This window comes from Perognathus longimembris, chromosome 1 (assembly GCF_023159225.1).
Source record: "Perognathus longimembris pacificus isolate PPM17 chromosome 1, ASM2315922v1, whole genome shotgun sequence".
Classification (NCBI taxonomy): Eukaryota; Metazoa; Chordata; class Mammalia; order Rodentia; family Heteromyidae; genus Perognathus; species Perognathus longimembris.
Genome location: NC_063161.1, coordinates 44435095 through 44456957, shown reverse-complemented (window position 1 = coordinate 44456957; position 21863 = coordinate 44435095). Strand labels below are relative to the sequence as shown.

General features: G+C 45.2%; 2 protein-coding genes across 2 annotated transcripts; both read left to right on the top strand.

Annotated features, from left to right (window-relative positions):
* Positions 1-34: 34 nt before the first annotated feature.
* Positions 35-13279, top strand: Inhbc (inhibin subunit beta C). Its single transcript, XM_048361237.1, has 2 exons — positions 35-347; positions 12546-13279. Exons 1-2 carry the CDS (start codon positions 35-37, stop codon positions 13277-13279), a joined length of 1047 nt encoding a protein of 348 aa, XP_048217194.1.
* A 5949-nt stretch (positions 13280-19228) lies between these two features.
* Inhbe (inhibin subunit beta E) lies at positions 19229-21078 on the top strand. The gene is made up of 2 exons (XM_048349911.1): positions 19229-19587; positions 19838-21078. The coding sequence occupies exons 1-2, from the start codon at positions 19290-19292 to the stop codon at positions 20593-20595; spliced, it is 1056 nt and encodes a 351-aa protein (XP_048205868.1). The 5' UTR covers positions 19229-19289; the 3' UTR covers positions 20596-21078.
* Positions 21079-21863: the final 785 nt, after the last annotated feature.

Genomic DNA, 21863 nt, shown 5'->3' with positions numbered 1-21863 from the left:
GACTTGAGTCTTTCAAAGACAGTCTCCCCCAACAATGAACTCCTCATTGTTTCTGGCCTTTCTATTCCTGGCTCCAGCTACAGTGCCCACTCTCCAAGCTGATGGCCAGTGTCCAGCATGCAGGGGGCCCACCTTGGACCTGGAGAGCCAGCGGGAACTGCTTCTTGACTTTGCCAAGAGAAGTATCCTGGATAAACTGCACCTCCACCAGCGCCCAACACTGAGCCGGCCCGTGTCCAGATCTGCCCTAAGGACAGCACTACAGCGCCTCCGTGAACTACCACAGGAGGTTCTTCTTGAGGACGACATGGGACAGGAATATGAGATCATCAGCTTTGCTGAGACAGGTGGGTTCCTGGTCTAAGCTCTACCCCAAACCCTGACCTCTCAAGGAAAGGAAGTTTCCTCATTAGCCTTAGCCTTGACTTCCTTTCCCACACCATCCAACTCCTGCTTCCACTATCCACGGCCTTACCCCATACTACCACCCACTAGGCTTTCTCTAACAGCTCACATGTAATCTATCTGCAGCTAGGAATTGGTCACTTTCACTACTTTAGAGAAGTAGCTGCTCTCATCTTCCTTGGCTCCTTTCTCCGCAGGTGTCATTAACCTCCACAGGGATGATCCCTTGCAATTCCCAGGCTTGGGCCCAGAGACTGGTTGCTGGGAAGTCCATGCTGGGGAATTTCTGACCGCAGGACCCAGCCTCTTTATCCCTAATTCCTCTAGATGCTTTATTTGGAGAGAAAAAGAGAAAAACATTTAGAGAGAACACCAAAACCATATCTTAGGTCTCCACACTAGGGCACCCATATCAGAACAGGATCAAAATAGGACCCAGAAAGAAGGATAAAAGATAAAGGTACTCACTTGAAGGAGTAGTTGAAAATAATGAATTCTAAGACAGAATATATAGTGAGGTTTTTGTAAACTCTTACTTAGGTCTAGAAGATACTTTCCATCCACACCACTTTCTCCTGGTAGCATATGCTCCCCCCTCCCCTTCAAAACTGAACACAAACTCTGGAGCTGGACAGCTTGGGCCCACATTCTTGCTCGGCCACTTATTAGATGTGACCTGTGTTGTTAATCATCAGTTTTCTTATTTGTAAAAGAGGAGCATATTCTTAGACCACTGAAGTGAGAGGAAACAGAGGGGGCTGCCCACAAGAGGGTTATGATGAGAATTTCTTTCTCTCTGTAACCTCATGTGATTGAAAGGGACAAGGCAGTTCTCTGAGGTCTCTAAGGATACTAAGCCCTTTTCATGAGGGCTCCACCATCTCTTCAAAGGCTCGTATCTCCCAATATTTTTACTTTAGGATTAGGATTTCAACCTATGTCTTTTTTTAAAGACAAGGTTACATTTCATAGTTCAGGCACCCCAAATTTCATGATCCTCCTACCTCAACCTCCCAAGTACTGAGATTGCAGATGCCTGCATGCTCCATGCCTGGCCTCAACACATGGATTTTAAGGGAACACACACACACACACACACACACACACACACACACACACACAAGTTTATATCATCTTTTTTCCTTGAAGGCTCTGATCATTTAGTAGTCTAGCCCCAACTTCTTTAAAACATGGTGGCTGAGCTGCCTCTTAGCAGGAGGATCCCAAATTAAGAACAGTCCAAACAAAAGTAGAGGTGAAACTCTGTCTCAAAAGCAAAATGCAAACATAAGGACTGAGGGCATAGCTCTAGGCAGAGTGCTTGCCTAGCGTATGCAAGGCCCCTGGGCTCAATCCCCAGAGGCTGATGGAGAGCTATGGCACCTAAATTCCAAGACGACAACTTCAATGTAATGATCCATATTCTCTATACATCTTGCTTACTACTGTCCCATTGAAGAAGCAAGTGATCACAGACAAGCTCAGAATCAGTATGAGGTGGAATTAAGTATGAAAACTAGGAGGTTGGTTGAGGGCTGCTAATATAGTAATCTACTGTTATTTGTCCTCTGGCCTTTAATAATTCATGTCACCCCCCCAAAAAAAATTCTGTTCATTATACCATCGGGTTTAGGCTTAAAGTCCAGAGTCTCATCCTCTGAATCAGGAGCAAATAGAAGTGGCAACTTCTTCAGACATTCAGGTCTTCATGGTGTCCTTTTAAAGCTGACTCACACTATTTCCTGAGAGCGTATTGTAAAGTTTCTTAGAGCTCCATGTTCAGTGACTTCCCATTAGTGGCTTAAAATTGCACATTGTGGGAAAATTTTTACTCGTGAAATTGGCAAACATTGCAAATCAGGGTTTTTAATTTTTTTCCCCTGTAGACCCACTGTTAAACATTTACTAACACACCACTGCCTGTGTCCTAAAAATATGTTATCTGCTTCCCACTCACTGTACACAGAAAACCAAGGCAGGGGCAGGATTGACTGTGATAGATACTTCCATTCAGAATGGGTAAGAGAGAGTAAGACACAGAGCAATCACTGATCAACAAATCCATAAAAGTTTATTTATTTATTTATTTTTGGTGGTCGTGGGGCTTGAACCCTGAGTTCTTCAGCTCAAGGCTAGTGTCCTACCACTTGATCACAGTGCCACTTCCAGATTTCTGGGGGTTAATTGGAGATAAGAGGCTCATAGACTTTCCTGCCTGGGCTTGCTTTGAACCATGATCCTCGGATCTCAGCCTCCTCAGTAGCTAGGTTTGCGGGTGTGAGCCACCAGCTATTGATTTATTTTTAAATAGGGTCTCTTTATATAGTCTAACTTGGCCTCCAGCTCACTTCTTTGACTCTTGTGTGCTGAGACTATAGGCAAACATGTCTACACCCAGTACTTATCCATACAAATTCTTTCCATCCAGAAATGTATCTCTTACAATTCCCTTGATAGGGGCCTGATTCTGTTCTGTAGAAGAATTTCTCTACTGTTTATCACTGGCTCCTGGATCTATTCAGTTAGTTCTCAGTTCTCTACTTTCTTCCATGTCTTTTCTTTTGTTTTTTGTTTTGTTTTTGCCAGTCCTGGGGCTTGAACTAAGGGCTTGAGCACTGTCCCTGGCTTCTTTTTGCTCAAGGCTAGCACTCTACCACTTGAGCCACAGTGCCAGTTCTGGCTTTTTCTATATATGTGGTGCTGAGGAATTGAACCCACGACTTCATGTATACGAGGCGAGCACTTTACCGCTAGGCCATATTCCCAGCCCCATGTCTTTCCTTTTGAATAGGAAATAACCTATGTTTGCAAAGCAGTAGTTTTATTAGTTGACTCACTGCTCAAAGAATGGGGGAATCTAGAGTTCTCTTTTTCTTTTTTTGAGACAGAGTCTTACTAGGTAGTCTAGGCTGACCTCCAAATTACACTCACTATGTTGTTCTTTAACTCCTAATTCCTCTATCTCATCCTCCTGAGTACTGAGATGACAGACATGAATCAGCATACTGCTCTTTTTTTTGCCTTTTGTTTTTGCAGTACTGGGAATGGAACCCAGGTCTTAACAAATATTATACAAGACTCTAACACTGGGCTAACCACCCCCCCCCACTCCATCTTTTTCTTTTTCTTTTCGAGTGTGTGTGTTTGTTCAAATCCTGGGACTTGAACTCAGGGCCTGGATGCTATTTCTCAAGGCTAATACCCTACCTCTTGAGCTACAGCTACACTTCTGGCTTTTCAGTGGTTAATTGGAAATAAAAGTACTGTAGACTTTCCTGCCTGGGCTTGCTTTGAACCTTGATCCTCGGATCTCAGCTTCTTGAGTAGTTAGGATTACAGGTGTGTGAGCCACTGGCACTTAGCCCTCTTTTCATTCATTATGAAATAGTTGTATCTCTTTTGACTATTAGAATTCTCCTTAAAATTTTATGTGCTCTCTAAATAACAAATTGTACTCTACTCACTTAGGCATCCCACTGTATGAAGATGAACCCTAATTTAAGCTACAAGTCAGTGTCATGACACTTTGTGAAGAAGTCCTTCCATCTAGTTGAGAGAACCTACAGAATATCACCTAACTTTTTCCCCAGTCTATATCAGCTTCAATTTTATCTCTCAACAGATGTTAGATCTTAACAAAAGATCTTACAGCTGACCTTTTATTTGCTCTGATCTTCACTCAGCAGCCGTGCATTTAAACTGGCAGTACTATGAATTTGAAGTTCTGAGCTTCTTACTTTGAGAGACTTCCATTAAATAAAAAAGTAAGGAAAAGAAGTTTTATTTTTCAACCTAGCTAGTCCATTTAGAAATATTTTCTTTAAATTCTCTTGAAAATGGAATTGATCCTTTTATATTGTTTTGTTTCAAAAATTATTAGCATAGGGCTGGAAATATAGCCTAGTGGTAGAGTGCTTGCCTCGCATACATGAAGCCCTGGGTTTGATTCCTCAGCACCACATATATAGAAAAGGCCAGAAGTGGCACTGTGGTTCAAGTGGTAGAGTGCTAGCCTTGAACAAAAAGAAGCCAGAACAGTGCTCAGGCCCTGAGTCCAAGCCCCAGGACTGGCAAAAACAAATAAACAAACAAATAAAATATATATTAGCATAAATTAATTGTACAAAGAAGGTCATTACAATATTTACATACATACATTAAAGTACATACATGTATTTTGATAAAAATCACTCTGTGTTACTCTTTATTAACTTCCCTTTAAATAACAATCCCTTAGGGGGAAAAAGTTCATCTCTCTCCTGAAATGCCTTATCATAGCCAGCTAAAACAAGCCAACTGGCATTTTCAGCATTCTGCCTGGAAATATATGTAGCTAAATTCACAACTTTGTTAGATATGGTTCTGGCTTCCAAGTTCCACAGGTGATAGCCAATACATAACTCAGGTTTTCCTTTCTCCAACTTCCAGCAGTAAATTTCCTTGCTGCTCCTCCTGCCTTCGCTAAGTCCCTTTCCTTGTCTTCCAACCTCTGCCTGCAACATAGTCTGAAAGCCAGTGCTTCATATTGTAGGCTTCAGTTGTGGTAGCACCCCACTTCTAATACTAATTTGTTTCAGTTATTTATTAATATAGCATGCCAGTCCCAAATATAGAGTTTTGTTTGTGCAGTTAACCATGGCCTCCTACATGCTAGGAAAGTACTCTTTCCTAACTACACCTATCATTGAGCAATACCTAACCTACTTAAAGCAACAAATGCATTATTTCTCATGATTTTGTTGTTCACAAGGTTTACCTGAACAGTTCTTCTGCTCCACTGGGCATATAGCTAAGAGCTCAAATGGGATTGTTTTTTAACTGGGGCTTGAACTCAGGGCCTAGGTACTGTCTCTTAGCTTTTCCACTCATGACTAGCATCCTTCCACTTGAGCCACATCCCTTACTTTCTGTTTTTTGCTAGTTTAATTGGAAATAATTCTCACAGACTTTTCTGCTAGGTGACTTCAAACTGAAGCCCTCAGATTTCAGCCTCTTGAGTAGCTAAGATGCAGATGCAAGCCATCTATGCCCAAAGGGACTTCACATCTAAACAAGGTCTCTGATCCTCCAAAGTCTCACCCCACAAAGATTTTCATCCCATGGTAGTCTAGCTCAAAGTTCTTTTAAGCAATGGTGGCTAACTTTCAAAAGTCAAAAGGCTATTATGTAAATACTTATCAAACTTTTGCCTGCAGTACTCTTGCTAATCCCTTACTAGACAGAAGACCCTACCTGAAAGATCAAACTAAGAAACAAAAGGATTGAGGGCATGGTGGTTGAATGTTTGTCTAGCAAGCATGAGGCCCCAAGTGCATTTTTTTCTTCTCTTGTTTGAGACAGGGTCTTGCTAGATAGCCCAAGCTGGCTTAGAACTCCATATCTTCCCGCCTCAGCCTCCCCACAAAAGCATTTATACTTTTTCACCAATAAGTGGGTTTTTTGTTATTGTTGTTGGTTGGGTTTTGTTGTTGTTATTTATTTTTTCTACTGAGGTTTGAGCTCAAGGCCTTGTCCTTGCTAGGCAAGCAGTCTTCTACCACTTGAGTCACCACTCCATCATGTTTTGCTTTGTTTTTCAAATAAAATCTCACTTTTTTGTTGCAATCCTCCTATGTGCTTCCCACATTGCTGAATGACAGACATGCACTATCATGTCCAGTATTTTATTGGTTAAAATGGGGTCTGGCTAACTTTTTGCTCAAGTTGGTCTCAAATCTCAATCTTCTCAGGGCCTCAGTTGAGATACTAGGTTCAGTCTAAGATTTTTCTGAGAGTATAAGTTGTGTGATCCACCACCTAGGTTTTTAGCAAACAATTATTAGTATAAAATAGAACCTAAAGAAATGAAATCCCTAGTGGTAGAGTGCTTACCTAGCATGCATGAAGCCCTGGGTTCGATTCCTCAGTACCAAATAAACTGAAAAAGCTGGAAGTAGCATTGTGGCTCAAGTGGTAGAATACTAGCTTTGAGCATAAGAAACTCAGGGACAGTTCCAAGGCCCTGAGTTCAAGTCCCAGGACTGGCAAAAAAAGAAAGAGGGGCTGGGAATATGGCTTAGTGGTAAAGTGCTCGCCTTGTATACATGAAGCCCTGTGTTGGATTCCTCAGCACCACATATATAAAGCTGGAAGTGGCACTGTGGCTGAAGTGGTAGTGCTAGCTAGCCTTGAGCAAAAAGAAGCCAAGGACAGTGTTTAGGCCCTGAGTTCACGCCCCAGGACTGGGGAAAAAATACACATACGCACACACGCACGCACGCGCGCGCACACGCACGCACACGCACGCACACGCACACACACCCCAAAATGAAAAAAGAGAGAGGAGGGAGGGAGGGAGGGAAAGAAACAAAGAAATAAAAAGCCCATTTAACAAATGCATGCCTCCTATGTACAAAGAATTGGGAGTCTAATGGTGAGCCACACAAACTCTGCCTTTACAGAACTTGTATTTTTAACTGGGGAGGGGAGAAAGAAATTTTAAAAGGAAGCATGTAGTAAATAAATGAGCAACAACTAAGATGACTACAGAGCATTATATGCTATAAGGCTTAAGCCAGATGATGTATTAGAGAGACAGAGGCTCTTTTTTTGGGGGGGGGTCATGGGGCTTGAACTCAGGACCTGGGCACTATTCCTGAGCTTTTTGTGCAAGGCTAGTGTTCTACCACTTTGAGCCACAGCTCCATTTCTGACAGAGGCTCTTTTAGATAGGCTAGTCAAGGGAAACTCTCTAAGGAGGAAACACTGAAGCTGAATGTCAAAAAGGAACTAGTCATTCAAAGATCTTGAAAAGGCATTCCTGGCAAAGAAATAGCATGTGTGAAGTCCACAAGACAAGTCCATGTTTAGTAGGTTTGAGAAACAGAAAAAAAGTCACTATAGGTAGAATGTGGTATTTAAATGGCAGACTGCCTAATCACACATTTTCTATGTTAGGGGGTTTGAGTTTTGACTAAATAGCCCCAGGAAACCATTGAAGTCTTCTAAGTTGAAGAGCTAAAACTGATCAGATTTATGTAACAAAAAGATCATGCTGAAGCTAGGCAGAGTGATGTGTTTTTTTTAAAATAATAATTACTTATTTATTGTCAAAGTGATGTACAGAGGGGTTAAAGTTTCATACATTAGGCCATGGGTACATTTCTTGTACTATTTGTTACTTCCTGAGAGTGATGTTTTTATTATATAAATCTGATCTGTAATCCTAGCTACTTAGGAGTCTGAGATCTGTGGATCTTAGGGTTTAAAGCCAGGTTGGAAAGAAAAGTCTGTGAGACTTTTATCTCCAACTAACCAGCAAAAGGCCAGAAGTGGAACTGTGGCTCAAGTGGTAGACTGCCAGGTACCTTGAGCAAAAAGAAAAGTCAAGCAAAATCTCAAGGCCCTGAGTTCAAGCCCTACTACTGGCACACACACAAAAAATCACTCTGGTCGATATTTGGAGAATGGTTTGAAAAGTGAATGAGCTACTTAGAACATTTTTGCTATAATCCAAGATGATTGTTGGTTGAACTAATATGTAATTAGGACTGGAAAGAAATGACAGTATATTATAAATTGGAGTAAAGTCGATAGGTCTCTTAGGTAATACCAAAATATATGGTAAGGACATTCAAGGTTTGGCTAAAATGATGTATTTATTTACAGAGAAGGGGAATACTAGAGAAAGAACAGCTTTGGGTTGCAGAGATAAATCTAGAGTTCTTTGAACGTGAAAAGTTTGCAATGTCATTTGATATCCAAATGGAATACCAGATAGGCAGCTGGATATACAAGCCCAGGGCTCAGGGACTTGTCAGAGCCAGGTACATATATTCAAGAATCATCAGCAGATTGAAATATTTGATCCTGAACTGGTGGCTCACATTTGTAATCCTACCTATTCAGGAGGCTGAGATCTGAGGATCATGGTTCAAAGCTAGCCCAGGCAGGAAAGTTGGTAAGACTCTTATCTCCAATTAACCACTAGAAAACCAGAAGTGGTACTGTGGCTCAAAGTGGTAGGACACTAGCCTTAAGCTGAAGAGCACAGGGACAGTACCCAGGCCGAGTTCAAGCCCCAAGAGCAGCAGAAAGAAAGAGAGAGAGAGAGAGAGAGAGAGAGAGAGAGAGAGAGAGAGAGAGAGAGAGAGAGAGAAAAGAAATATGCAAGCTAGGTATGGTAGGACCTCCTCAGCTACTCAAGAGCCAGAGGCTGGCCAAATTTAAAGGAACTGTATCTCAAAAGCAAAATAAAACTAAAGAACTGGGTGTGTGACTCAAGCGAAAAAGTGATTGCCCAGCAATTCAATACTCAGTATGGAATCAATCAATCAATGGGAAGAGAAAAGCCGGGTGCTGGTGATTCAGACCTAGAACCTTAGCTATTCAGAAGGCTGAAATCTGAGGATCACAGTTTAAACCAGCCTGGGCAGAAAAGTCTGTGAGACTCCAATAAATCACCCCCCCCAACAAAAGCTAGAAGTGTACATCACTTTGACAATAAATAAATAATTTAATTAATTGATTTTTTTAGGCTGGAAGTGGAGCTGTGGTTCAAATGGTAAAAGCATCTCAGAGACAGTGGCCAGGCCACAAATTCAAGCTCCAGGATTGGAAAAAAAAAATTTAAGAGAAGGAAAGGTGTAGACATTAAAACCATTTTGAGCCAGGCATTGGTGGCTCACTCCTGTAATCCTAACTACGGGAGAGACTGAGAAATAGAGGACAGAATACCACAATCTAGGTAATTTATAATAAACAGAAATTTATTAGTCATGGTTCTGGGGGCTGGGAAGTCTAAGACTGAGAAGGCGAACAGAGCATATTGAGGAATATAGTTCTTTTTTTTTTTTTGCTGGTCCTGGGGACTGGATACAGGGCCTTAGCACTGTCCCTGGCTTCTTTTTGCTCAAGGCTAGCACTCTACCTCTTGAGCCATAGCGCCATTTCCAGCTTTTTCTGTTTATATGATGCTAAGGAATGGAACCCAGGGCTTTGTGCATGTTAGGCAAACATTCTACCGTTAAGCCACATTCCCAGCCCAGGAATCTAGTTCTTTAAGGAACCTATTTCTAGGGCTAGGAATGTGGTTTGGTGGTAGAGTACTTGTCTAGCAAGGCCTGGGTTCGATTCCTCAGCACCATATAAACAGAAAAAGCTGGAAGTGGTGCTGTGGCTCAAGTGGTAGAGTGCTGGCTTTGAGCAAAAAGAAGCCAGGGTCAGGACTCAGCCCCTGACTCCCAAGCCCTCGGGACTGGCCATAAACAAAACAAAAAAAATATAACCTATTTCTAGCTGAGTGCCAGTGGTTCACAGATGTAAGTAATCTTAGCTATACAGAAGTCTGAGATCTGAGGATTGTGGTTTAAAGCCAGCACGGGCAACAAAGTCCATAAGACTCTTACCTCCAATTAACCATCAAAAAGCCAGAAGTAGAGGTATGGTTCAAGTAGTAGAGTGCCAATCTTAAGCTAAAAAGCCAAGCAAGAATTCAAGGCCCTGAGTTCAAACCACATTACAAGTATAAAAAATAATTTTAAGTGCCTTTGGAGTCATTCTCCTAGGGTCTTTACTAATCGCAACTATCTTGCTTCTATCCATAATAATCTCCTACCAAAAGATCAGGCTGGGCCTTAAGCAAAAGAACTCAGGGACAGTGCCCAGACCGTGACAACAGCAACAACAACAAAAAAATCAGGCTGAGTTACACCCTTGATTTTCTTTCTTTCTTTTTTTTTTTTTTTTTTTTTTTTTGCCAGTCCTGGGCCTTGGACTCTGGGCCTGAGTACTGTCCCTGGCTTCTTTTTGCTCAAGGCTAGCACTCTGCCACTTGAGCCACAGGACCACTTCTGGCTGTTTTCTATATATGTGGTGCTGGGGAATCAAACCCAGGGCTTCATGTATACAAGGCAAGCTTTCTTGCCACTAGGCCACATTCCCAGCCCACACCCTTGATTTTCTTCCCAGAATACTCCTTTGATTCTTTATAGCCAGAATGGGGATTTTCCAAATCTTTTTTTTTTTTTTTTTGCCAGTCCTGGGGCTTGAACTCAGGGCCTGGGCACTGTCCTTGAGCTCTTTTTGCTCAAGGCTAGCCACTCTACCACTTGAGCCACAGTGCCACTTTCAGCTTTTTCTGTGTATGTGGTACCAAGGAATCAAACCAGGGCTTCATGCACGCTAAGCAAGCACTTTACCACTAGGCCAAACTCCTGGCCCCTTTCCAAATCTTTATGTTCCACTTTCTTTAATTATAAATTCCACATTGAAATCCTTTCTCATTTTACTGTGTATAGTTCAAAAACAGCCACACAGGTCCTTCAGTATTCTGCTTAGACATTTCTCCTTCCAGATAACTAAATTTGTTATTCTGAATTTCTGCCTTCCATGAAGCCCTAGGATATGGACACAAATCATTCAAACTTTTTGCCACTTTATACCAAGGATGGTCTTTGTTCTGGTTTCTAGTGACAGATTCCTTATTTCTATTGGAGACCTCATGAGAACTGCTTTTCTCAGCCATATGTCTGCCACATTCTCATCATGAGCACCTAAGTAATCTCTAAGAAGTGTCAGATTCTTCCCTCCTCTATCCTTTACCCAGATTCAGAGCCCTGCTATATTATAGGTATTTATTTATTTTTGATTGATTATGGGGCTTGAACTCTGGGCCTAGGTGCTGTCCCTAAGCTCTTCAGCTCAAGTGCTCTACCACTTGAGCCACAGCACCACTTCCAGTTTTCTGGTGGTTAATTGGAGATAAGAGTCTCATGGACTTTCTGCCCAGGCTGGCTTTGAACCACGATCCTTGGATGTCAGCCTCCTGAGTGAGACACCAGGGCCCAGCTGTATTTTAGGTATTTATTATAGCAACATCTCACCCTCATTACCAACTGAAATAATCCATTCTGCACTGCTTCAAGAGAATACTACAAGATGAGTGGATTATTTGTTGTTTTAAATTTTATTACAAAAGTGATGCACAGAGAGGTAACAGTTACACAAGTTAGTAATGAGTACATTTCTTTTTGGATAATGTCACTCCTTAAAAATGGGTTACTTGTAATGAACATAATTAGCTCATGGTTTGGGAGATGGGAAGTCTAAGATAAAGAGAATAGCCACATCTAGAGATGGCCTGCTTGCTAGGATTACAGGCAGAAACCGCTAGTACCCAGCAGGAAGATCATTTCTTTCTCTTCTTTTTCTAATCAGTCCTGGGGCTTAGATTCAGAGCCTGAGCACTGTTGCTGTCTTCTTTTTGCTCAAGGCTAGCACTCTACCTCTTGAGCCACAGCACCACTTTCAGCTTTTTCTGTTTGTGTGGTGTTGAGGAATTGAACCCAGGGCTTCATGCATGCTAGGCAAGCACTCTACCACTAAGCCACATTCCCAGACCATGATCATTTCTTGTACATACGTTTATGGGACTGGAGGTCAAACTCAAGGCCTCCCATATGACTAGACCACTTGAGCCATGCATTTTTGTTGATATATATTCTTTTGTTCAAGACTGGGACTTGAACTAGGTATCTGATGCTTTTGCTTATTGGCTGGTGCTCTACCACCTAAGCCACACCTCTAACTCTTCTTTTTTCATATTTTGCTTTGGAGATTAGGGCTCACTACTTTTGCCCAGGCTGGCATTGAATTTTCAATCCTCTTGCCTCCAATTCCCAAGTAGCTGGATTTACAGGTTGTGTGTCATCACACTTGTCTGGGAGGATTGCTCTGAGTTCACCAGTTCCAGGCCAGACTGGGCAACATACTGAGACCTTGTTTCAAAACAAACAGAAGTCCTAGCTACTCAGGAGGCTGATCTAAGGTTCAAAGTTCAAACACAGGCAGAAAAGTTTGTGAGACTCTGATCTCCAATTAGCCAGCAAAAAGCCAGAAGTGGAGTGATTGCTCAAGTGGTAGATCAATGGCCTTGAGTAAAGAAGCCAATGAGTGATAAGGCCCTTAGTTCAAGCCCCAGTATCAGCACCGAAAGAATTAACACAAACATAACACTTCAGTGGGGATTAAATTTCCAACCCATGAGCTTTAGAAGACACATTCAAATTTAGCAAATACTAAGTAATAGGAATTTCTGAGAATAGAGGCAGCTGGTAGAAATGACACAAGGCTGTGGTGACCGGGGCTTTTTATGTCCACAGGTCTCTCCAACATCAACGAGATTCGTCTTGATTTCCACTTCCCTGATAGAAATGCTGGTGGCGTGGAGATCCTGCAGGCTAGCCTCATGCTTTTTATGCAACTCCCTCCCCACAGTACCTGCACTGTGAATGTTGCACTAAGATCACAAGACACCAATCTCACCTTGATCATGCAGCACCTGCTGGAGGTGGATGCCAGTGGCTGGCACCAGATCTTTCTGGGTCCTGAAGCTCAGGCTGCCTGCAGCCAGGGGCACCTTACCTTGCAGCTGGTACCTGAAGGCCAGATAGCCCACAGATCAGACATCCTGGGTGGGACTGCCCATAGGCCTTTTGTGGTAGCCCAGGTAAGAGTTGGGGGCAAGCACCGGGTTCGCCGGCGAGGTATTGACTGCCAAGGAGGATCCAGGATGTGCTGTCGACAAGAATTCTTTGTAGACTTCCGTGAGATTGGCTGGCACGACTGGATCATTCAGCCTGAGGGCTACACAATGAACTTCTGCACAGGACAGTGCCCACTACACGTGGCGGGCATGCCTGGTATTGCCGCATCCTTTCACACTGCAGTGTTCAATCTGCTCAAAGCTAATGCAGCTGCTGGCACCGCCAGTGGGGGTTCGTGCTGTGTACCCACAATCCGACGTCCCCTGTCTCTGCTCTACTATGACAAGGACAGCAATATTGTCAAAACCGACATACCTGACATGGTGGTAGAGGCGTGTGGGTGCAGTTAGCCTGTGTGTGGAATAGAGAGTCCATGGGCAAATGTGGGCAAAGGACATCACACAGATGTCCTTCCCTAAGAGGAAAAAAGACACCATTTCTGCCTCTGTCCTGTTTGTTGACTCTCTTCCTGAGTAACATATAAAAATGACTCAGCCTTTGACTCTACATCAAAGGAGAGTCCCTGCACAACCTTCATGAGCACCAGTCCCTCTCCAGAGCATAGTTCATCCAGTGTGCCCTCCACTTAAGGGATCCTGTCCCGTCTCCAACCATGAGCAATATCATTTGGTTCCTAGGCAAAGACACCTTTAACTCTACAAGCTACTCTGCCTCTCTGGTCTTTCCACCTGATGGTCCTCACTCTGGGATGAGTTCTAATTTTTCTAGGTCTCCAGAGAGCCCCTTCCTTGGATTCACCAAAGATTCTAGACAACTATTTTCCAAAGCAAAGCTCAACACCCTCTGTGTCTTGAGGCCCTTTCCTTGCCCATTCTCAGCCCTTCTTTGCCCTGTTCTAAGCCTTTGGGGCTGTACCATCTGAGCCACATCACCGTGCCCTCTGCCTTCCTGTTAGATTTGACTAAGGGAAGAGTCAAGCAGAAGACCCAAGTATGGGGGGCGGGGTACAGAGATCAAAATATTTGCCATTCCTGTGCCCCATTTGCCTGTGTGCCATCATTCTTTTTTTTTTTTTTTCTAGTCCTGGGGCTTGAACTCAGGGCTTGAACACTGTCCCTGGCTTCTTTTTGCTCAAGGCTAACACTCTACCACTTGAGCCACGGCTCCACTTCTGGATTTTTCTATATATGTGGTGCTGAGGAATCAAACCCAAGGCCTCATGTGTACCAGGTAAGCACTCTACCACTAAGCCATATTCCCAGCCCAAGTGTGGCATGGTTCTGTGTAACTGTGGCTGTGCCCATGGCTTCAGATGTGACTCCAGTGGTGACTTGATTCTGATATCACTGCTTCAATATGAAGTGTCCTAAAACTTGTCCCCATTTTTTAGCATTTTGTGCTTCAATATTCCTCTTGTTGGATCCTTTACTTTTCCTATTCCTTTAAAAAATTCCTTTTACTAAGACCTCTTTTTTTTTTTTTTTTTTTTTGGCCAGTCCTGGGCCTTGGACTCAGGGCCCGAGCACCGTCCCTGGCTTCTTCCCGCTCAAGGCTAGCACTCTGCCACTTGAGCCACAGCGCCGCTTCTGGCCGTTTTCTGTATATGTGGTGCTGGGGAATCGAACCTAGGGCCTCGTGTATCCGAGGCAGGCACTCTTGCCACTAGGCCATATCCCCAGCCCTTACTAAGACCTCTTGATGAAACGATTACAGACAGTTTATGTGGATGCTCAGTCTCCTGCCAGGACCCTAACTAGATGGGTCTTTTGTCTCCTATTAGGATACCCTCAATGACTGGAGCCTGCCTACCCACTCTACTCTGTCTTCACCTGGACTCCTCAGGGGTTCATTTGGTATATCCACCTAATATTTCGTGCCTTTTCTTCTTCAGGCTGCTCTTCTCCTTTCTTAGGCTCTCTCCATATTCCCAGAACCATATTTTGATGGTACCATGGCTAATAAAAACCTACATGTTGCTGAATTAGCTCATACCTATTCTTAGCTACTCAAGAGACTGAGATCTGAAGATCATGATTTGAAGCTAACCTGAACAGAAAAGTCTGTGAGATTCTTTTTTTTCTTTTAACTTTTTATTGTTATTATAAAGGTGATATAAGCCAGATGCAGGTGGCTCACACTGTTAATCCTAGCTACTCAGGAGGCTGAGATCTGATGATCATGATTAGAAGCCAGCCTGGACCGGAAAGTCTATGAGATTCTTATTCCAATAAACTACTCAGAATAGGCTGGAAGTAGTGCTATAGCCCAAGTGCTAGCTTTGTGCAAAAGAAGCTCAGGGACAGAGCTCAGGCCCAGAGTTTAAGACCCAGGACTTGCAAAAAATAAAACAAATGAAGGTGATACAAAGAGTCACAGTTACATAAGCCAGATAAACAGTACATTTCTTTTTGGATAATATCACCCCTTCCCTCATTCTATGAGACTTTTCACTGTTGCTCTTGTTGTGGGGCTTGAACTCAGGACCTGGGTGCTATCCCTGAGCTTTTTCACTCAAAACGAGTGCTCTACCACTTTGAGCCACAGAGCCACTTCTGGGTTTTCTGGTGGCTAATTAGAGATGAGAGTCCCACAGACTTTCCTGCCCAGGTTGGCTTTGGACCATGATTCTCAGATCTCAGCCTCCTGAGTAGTTAGGATTATAGGCCTGAGCCACCAATGCCCAGTGGTAAGATTTTTTTTTTTAGTCTCTAATTAATCACCGCAAAAGCCAGAAGTGGAGCTGTGAGTTAAGTGGTAGAACATTAGTCTTGAGCAAAAAGAACTCAAAGACAGCACCCAAGCTCTGAGTTCCAGCCCCAGGACTGGCAGAGGGAGGGAGGGAGGGAGGGAGGGAGGGAGGGAGGGAGGGAGGGAGAGAAAGAGAGAGAGAACTAGGTGTTATTGCTCTTCACCTCTCTCTGTAGTCAGTCCAAGAGGTGAGACAGATCAGATTATCAATTAAGCCAACAGTCTGTGTGCATACACGTGGCAAGAGGCAGACACGTGCGTGCTTAGAACTGGCTGCCAGAGCCTCTCTACTTTGCCTTTCTTTTCTTCCTTTCATCCACCCTCAGTACTCAATCCAAGAGTCCTGCCTGGAGGCCTTGCATGGGATAGGAGGAAGAGCACAGCCTGGGACAAGGAGAAAGTGGCATTTACTCTGAGACTGGGCTGTCTTTAGACCTTTGCCCTTCTTTCCCCACCACCCCCTCCTTATGACTGGCAGGCCAGAACCATGGGGTCGATATCGTCTGCAGCCCAAGGCCGAGTTTGCGCAAAATTCATGTGGCCTCTGGGGAAGGTAATGTCTGTGTTTGCTCAGTTTCTACCTCCCTCCCACCTCAACCAGGGGAAGCAGTGCCTGGAATGGGACTCCTAGAGGAGAAAGTCTGAGAGGGACTTCCTAGGGGCTGGCAAGCCTGAGCTGAGGCTTTCTAAGCAACCTATGAAAGTCATCCCACCTTTTCTGGAGACCTTGGTCTGAAGAAGTCTGCAATATCTCCTTCCCCTTCTGCCAGTGTCTCCCCATACCTTCACACCTTTCAAACCAACTTCTCACCTCATTCTCGCCAACCACAGCAGTTCCTAGCACCAAAGCTGGGGGAGACAAAACGAGACACGTGGTATACAAAAATTGAAGAATGCAAAGAAAAATCAAGATAAGGAATGTTTTCACACCATATTATCAAACATCAAAATAAATGCAAACATCCAAAATGAATAAAGTATATTTTTATTTTTTTTATTTTTTATTTTTTGGCCAGTCCTGGGGCTTGGACTCAGGGTCTGAGCACTGTCCCTGGCTTCTTCTTGCTCAAGGCTAGCATTCTGCCACTTGAGCCACAGCGCCACTTCTGGCCATTTTCTGTATATGTGGTGCTGGGGAATCGAACCCAGGGCCTCATGTATACGAGGCAAGCACCCTTGCCACTAGGCCATATCCCCAGCCCCCAAAGTATATTTTTAAATAAACACACTATCCATACCATTCCATTTCTCTTTTAGCTCTGCTGTTTGAATAAGAAAAATGTCTTCTTCCTAACGTTTTTCTTCCAGAGCCTCCTAGTCCCTGTCTCTGGGTGCTTTTAGACTGCTTGCACTTTGGCAAGATAAGTACTCCTGATTCTTCTATATCTTTACCCACTCCCAAGCCTGCCATTAAGTCCCCAGCCCCCAACCAGGTTGGTGGTAGGGCGGACAGTGAGGCAGATGGCTGGGGTATTTATAACCTGGGAGCACTTCTCGGGAAAAGTGACTAAGATGCTAAGAGAATATTTATAGCTGAGTTCTGACGTAAGTGTTGAGGGGGGGGGGCACGGGTAGGGCCAGGCCAGGCACAGCAGCTAGGGGGTGGGAAGAGCTGGAAATTGGGGGCACCTAATGGAGAGGGTGTGGGAGAGGTGGAGTCAGTGACTCCCACAGCCATTTCTTGCTATTTCTCCTGGCACCAACAGATAAGCCCTTCTAGACACCACAATGGGCGGACTGCAGTCTCATACTCCAAATTCCACAGGCAAAAGGAGCTTGTCACTCACCTGCTGTGACAACAGAGAGGGAGCTGAGGGCTGGGGTGAGCACTGCCCAGAGGACTTGAATATGTTTCAGAGCTTGGAGAGAAGTGCAGAGTGGACAGGAACCTCGAAACCTCATTACCCCTTCTTCCCCCCTCCCCGCTTGGCATCCCGAGTTTCTAGGAAGAGCCTGGCACACATCATGAAGCTCCATTGCCACGTGTCAGTGTGATGAGGTCCAAACCAAAGGTATAGGTGATGTGGTCTTGAGCACTCTCAGCTCTCTGGCTGTGTGAGGGCAAAGAATGGAGGAACTGGCTCCTCCCTGACACCTATGGGGAGGCAGGATACTCAGAGTGAGAGGATGAGGCACATTCCCTATTTTTCCACTGTCCAAGCAGCCCCTTCCTGTCCCTCCCGCACCTGCTCTGGTCAACTATTAGCTACCTACTGTCCAGCGGCACAGCACTGCCACATGGTGGACACTGGTAGTACTGAAGCCCAGACCTCAACGATGAATCCCGGTGTCCAAATCTACCAAATTCTCCATCAGCTGAATAAGGGAGAGGAAGACATGGAGAGAGACACACTTCCAAATCACACTCTGTTCTGCTCCTGCCATTTCCTCCTTCCAGCTTCTTGAAGAAACCTAGATCCAACGGAGATAAATTACCCCGATGCCCATCTTATGTTCAAACTGGAGGATCCTTCCCCATTCTATACACCTGTAGACCTTTTGCTATTGAACTGGTTGAGTCTGGATAAAAAGAAAATCAGGGAGGAAGCACAGTAAGGAGATCTGGAATTAGGAACAACTGTTGTTATAGTCTCCTGCTTGGTTCTCAAAATCCTTTAAACCTCCTATGCCCTGACTCCCCCCGCCCACTGTCCCCCACCTTAACAGACTTGGCACCATATTTAAGATGCCTCAAATATAGGAGACTCTTATAGTGACTTCACAGAGAAGCAGAATCCTGGCTCTCCCAAGTCCCATGCCCTTCTGCCAGCCTTAATGGACTCTGCCCTGCTATAATATTGCATCACTACCCCCTCCATCTCTCTGGTTTTTCCCAGACACCACAGTAGCACGTACCCAATCCCTTGCTCTGGCCTTCCTCCACATTGTGCTCCAGTCCAACTGGACTCTGGGCAGCCAGCAGAGGCAGGGTCAGGGGGTGACTTCTGTGTCCCGTGGCACTTCTACCTTGGCCTGAGCAAGAGGACTCCATTCCCTTACCACCCCCATCCCATCAACCCCTCATTCCTGTCCCAGCTCCAGTGCTTGAAACAGAGAGCAGAATTGTCCTTCTGGCCCACAGGCCTAAGAGAAATAGCCGCTGAAACCACTTTGCTTGCCTTATGATAACTGCTGCAGCAGTGGGGGGCTAGCTAGGAAGACTGCATGTGTGAGAGGAGCTGCCCTTCCCCATCTGGCTCATATGGTGTCCCTCCTAACTCCCAGACCTTGGGAAATGAGTGTGTGAAATCATCCCCTTTCTTGCATCATGCATGTCCACATTGCCCCCTCTTGCCCCCACTTCAAGCCACCACAGCCAGATGGTGAAACCTGAGCTCCAGGAGGGGACCTCCACCCCCTGCAGGGGCCTGATGGGCAGCAGAGGCAGCCAATCCTAAGGCCCAGGGGGTAGGTCTACTGGCTCCCCACTAGGTAGGGGAGCCCCAGGCAACTGGCTCTAAAAAGGCCCCAGGTCAGTAGCCAGTGAAACATAGCTACTCATTGGACGATTGCTTCCAGCCTTCCCGACTCCTAGGCCATAGAAGATAGGTGGCCCTACTCTTGCAAGGGGAGCTGTGGTACCCGTAATCAGACTCCATAGGCAAGCAGCTGATACCTGAGGCTTCTGACCCAGGGCCATCCACCAAGAGCATGGGGCTCTCTGATGTCCAGCTCTGGCCAGTGCTGCTGTGGGCACTGATGTGGGCACAGGGTACAAGATCTGCATGTCATTCCTGTGGGAGTCCAACACTGGCACCCCAAACAGAACGAGCTCTGGTCCTGGAGCTAGCCAAGCAGCAAATCCTGAAGGGGCTGCATCTGACCAGTCGTCCCAAGATAAGTCATCCTCCACCCCAGAAAGCACTGACAGGAGCCCTCCAGAGACTACAGACTGGGAATATGGTTCCAGAAAACAGAGAGGAGGTCATCAGCTTTGCTACAGTCACAGGTGAGTGAGGGCAGACAGCAAACCAAGAAAGCAACGAAGAGGAGCCTAGCCAAGGAAGCTGAGGGAATAGGGTGTGGCCGGAAAAAAATGGAGGAGCTGGGGACTGAGAATGGTGATTAGGACTCTGGGCAGTCCCTGCTTTTTCTAAAGGCAGGTGTGAGGGTGAAGAGTGAGCAGGCTTGGGGAAAATCTTCTGGAGGAGCTTCCCTTCTGTTCACATTTTTCTTTCCCTTCTCTGTCTTTTGGACAGATTCCTCCACTTCAGCCTGCAGCTCCATGCTCACGTTCCACCTGTCCACCCTTCAGTCCCACCACCTGTACCAAGCCCGCCTCTGGCTACATGTGCTCCCCACGCTTCCTGGCACTCTCTACCTGAGGATCTTTCGGTGGAGCCCAAGAAGGAGGCGCCGAGGATCCCGCAGGCTCCTAGCTGAGCAGCAAATGACTGCTCCTGGCTGGCATGCCCTCACTCTGCCCCCTAGCGGCTTGAGGGGTGAGGAGGCTGGCATCCTGAAACTCCAATTGGACTGCAGACCTCTGGAAGACAACAGCACAGTTGCTGGACACTCGACTCGGCTCCTGGACACAACAGGAAATCAAGGGCCCTTCCTGGAACTAAAGATGGGAGCCAATGAGCCTGGAACAAGCAGGGCCAGAAGGAGGACCCCCACCTGTGACCCGAATACCCCTTTATGTTGTAGACGAGATCATTATGTACACTTTCAGGACCTGGGATGGGGGGACTGGATCCTGCAGCCTAATGGCTACCAACTGAATTACTGCAGCGGTCAATGCCCCCTGCACCTGGCTGGTAGCCCAGGTATTGCTGCCTCTTTCCATTCTGCTGTCTTTAACCTCCTCAAAGCCAATAGTCCTTGGCCAGCAGGTACCTCATGCTGTGTCCCCACTATCCAAAGGCCTCTCTCAATTCTCTACCTAAACCAGGATAACAATGTAGTCAAGGTGGACATACCTGATATGGTGGTTGAGGCCTGTGGCTGTAGCTAGCATAGCACCTGGGGGTTCATAGTGAAGAGATCAAGATGTCCTATGCAAAGGACATCTGTATGGAGATTTCAGATTTCCTGATTCACATCCCCACCCAACAGGCAATATGACTGCTAGGTCATGGCACTTTCTTGTCCCAGTTTCTGGCCTATTTCAGGCTGGCTGGTTGGTGTGTGGGAAGCTGGGGAAAAGGTTTCCTCCAAAGGGGACAGCTTGATTTCCTACCCTAAGTCCTATGAGAAGATGGCAGGAACTGGCCGGGGTGGGAGGGAAGGAGAAGGAAGAGAAAAATTACTGCATCTCTCCCAACAAAAGAAAGCCTTCAGAAAGGGGAAAAAAGGAAGCAGAGGGTCCAGCAGGTTTGGGACAAGACACACAGGCTGGCCAAGGGAGGGGACTACTGAGTGCTTTGAGAGCGGGGCAAGGAGATGGGTGAGATGCTAAGGGAGGGAGCTTTGGAGGCCTCAGAAAAGGGAGCCAGGACAAAAGGAATGCTGAGTTAAAGTTCTCTGGTTTTCTTTGGGGGGCAGGACCCACTGGGAAGACATATACTTAATAAAAATGAGAAAGAAAATAGATAAAAGTGCATCATGAAAAGTTGGGATGATGGTCTACAGCAGTGGTTCTCAAAATGTGGTCTGGGTACCTCTGAGAGGTCCTTGAGCCCATTTCAGGGGTTCCCATAACTATTATTACTCCACACATACTATATTCCATAGTAATATTTATATTCAAAATTGTACATTAGAATTGTACAGTGTTTTCCAAAATGTGACGTGTGATTGCATCATCACCTTTCCTACATCATTGCTAATTGGAATGTTAACTTGTGGGGTTTTTTTGTTGTTGGTTTTTCTTTCAGAGCCAGGACCTCATCATATTTTAGCCCAGATTGGCCTCAACCTACCTAGTATTGGAATTAAAAGTGTTACTCCTATACTTGACCTGACTCTTTTGTTCATTGTGTGTGTGTGTGTGTGTGTGTGTGTGTGTGTGTGTGTGTGTCCTGAGGCTTGAACTCAGGGCTTGGATGCTGAGATTTTTTTGTTCAAGGCTAGCACTCTACCACTTGAGCCACAACTCCTTTTGCCTTTTTGGTGTTTAATTGGAGATAAGCATTTCACAGACTTTTTTATTTTTATTATTATTTTTTTTGGCCAGTCCTGGGCCTTGGACTTAGGGCCTGAGCGCTGTCCCTGGCTTCTTTTTGCTCAAGGCTAGCACTCTGCCACTTGAGCCACAGCGCCACTTCTGGCCGTTTTCTATAT

Bases quoted from the DNA above. Each gene is read 5' to 3' on its own strand.
- Inhbc (XM_048361237.1), top strand. From the start codon at position 35: ATGAACTCCTCATTGTTTCTGGCCTTTCTATTCCTGGCTCCAGCTACA. The intron at 348-12,545 runs GTGGGTTCCTGG...TTATGTCCACAG, and splicing joins CATCAGCTTTGCTGAGACAG to GTCTCTCCAACATCAACGAG.
- Inhbe (XM_048349911.1), top strand. From the start codon at position 19,290: ATGGGGCTCTCTGATGTCCAGCTCTGGCCAGTGCTGCTGTGGGCACTG. The intron at 19,588-19,837 runs GTGAGTGAGGGC...TCTTTTGGACAG, and splicing joins CAGCTTTGCTACAGTCACAG to ATTCCTCCACTTCAGCCTGC.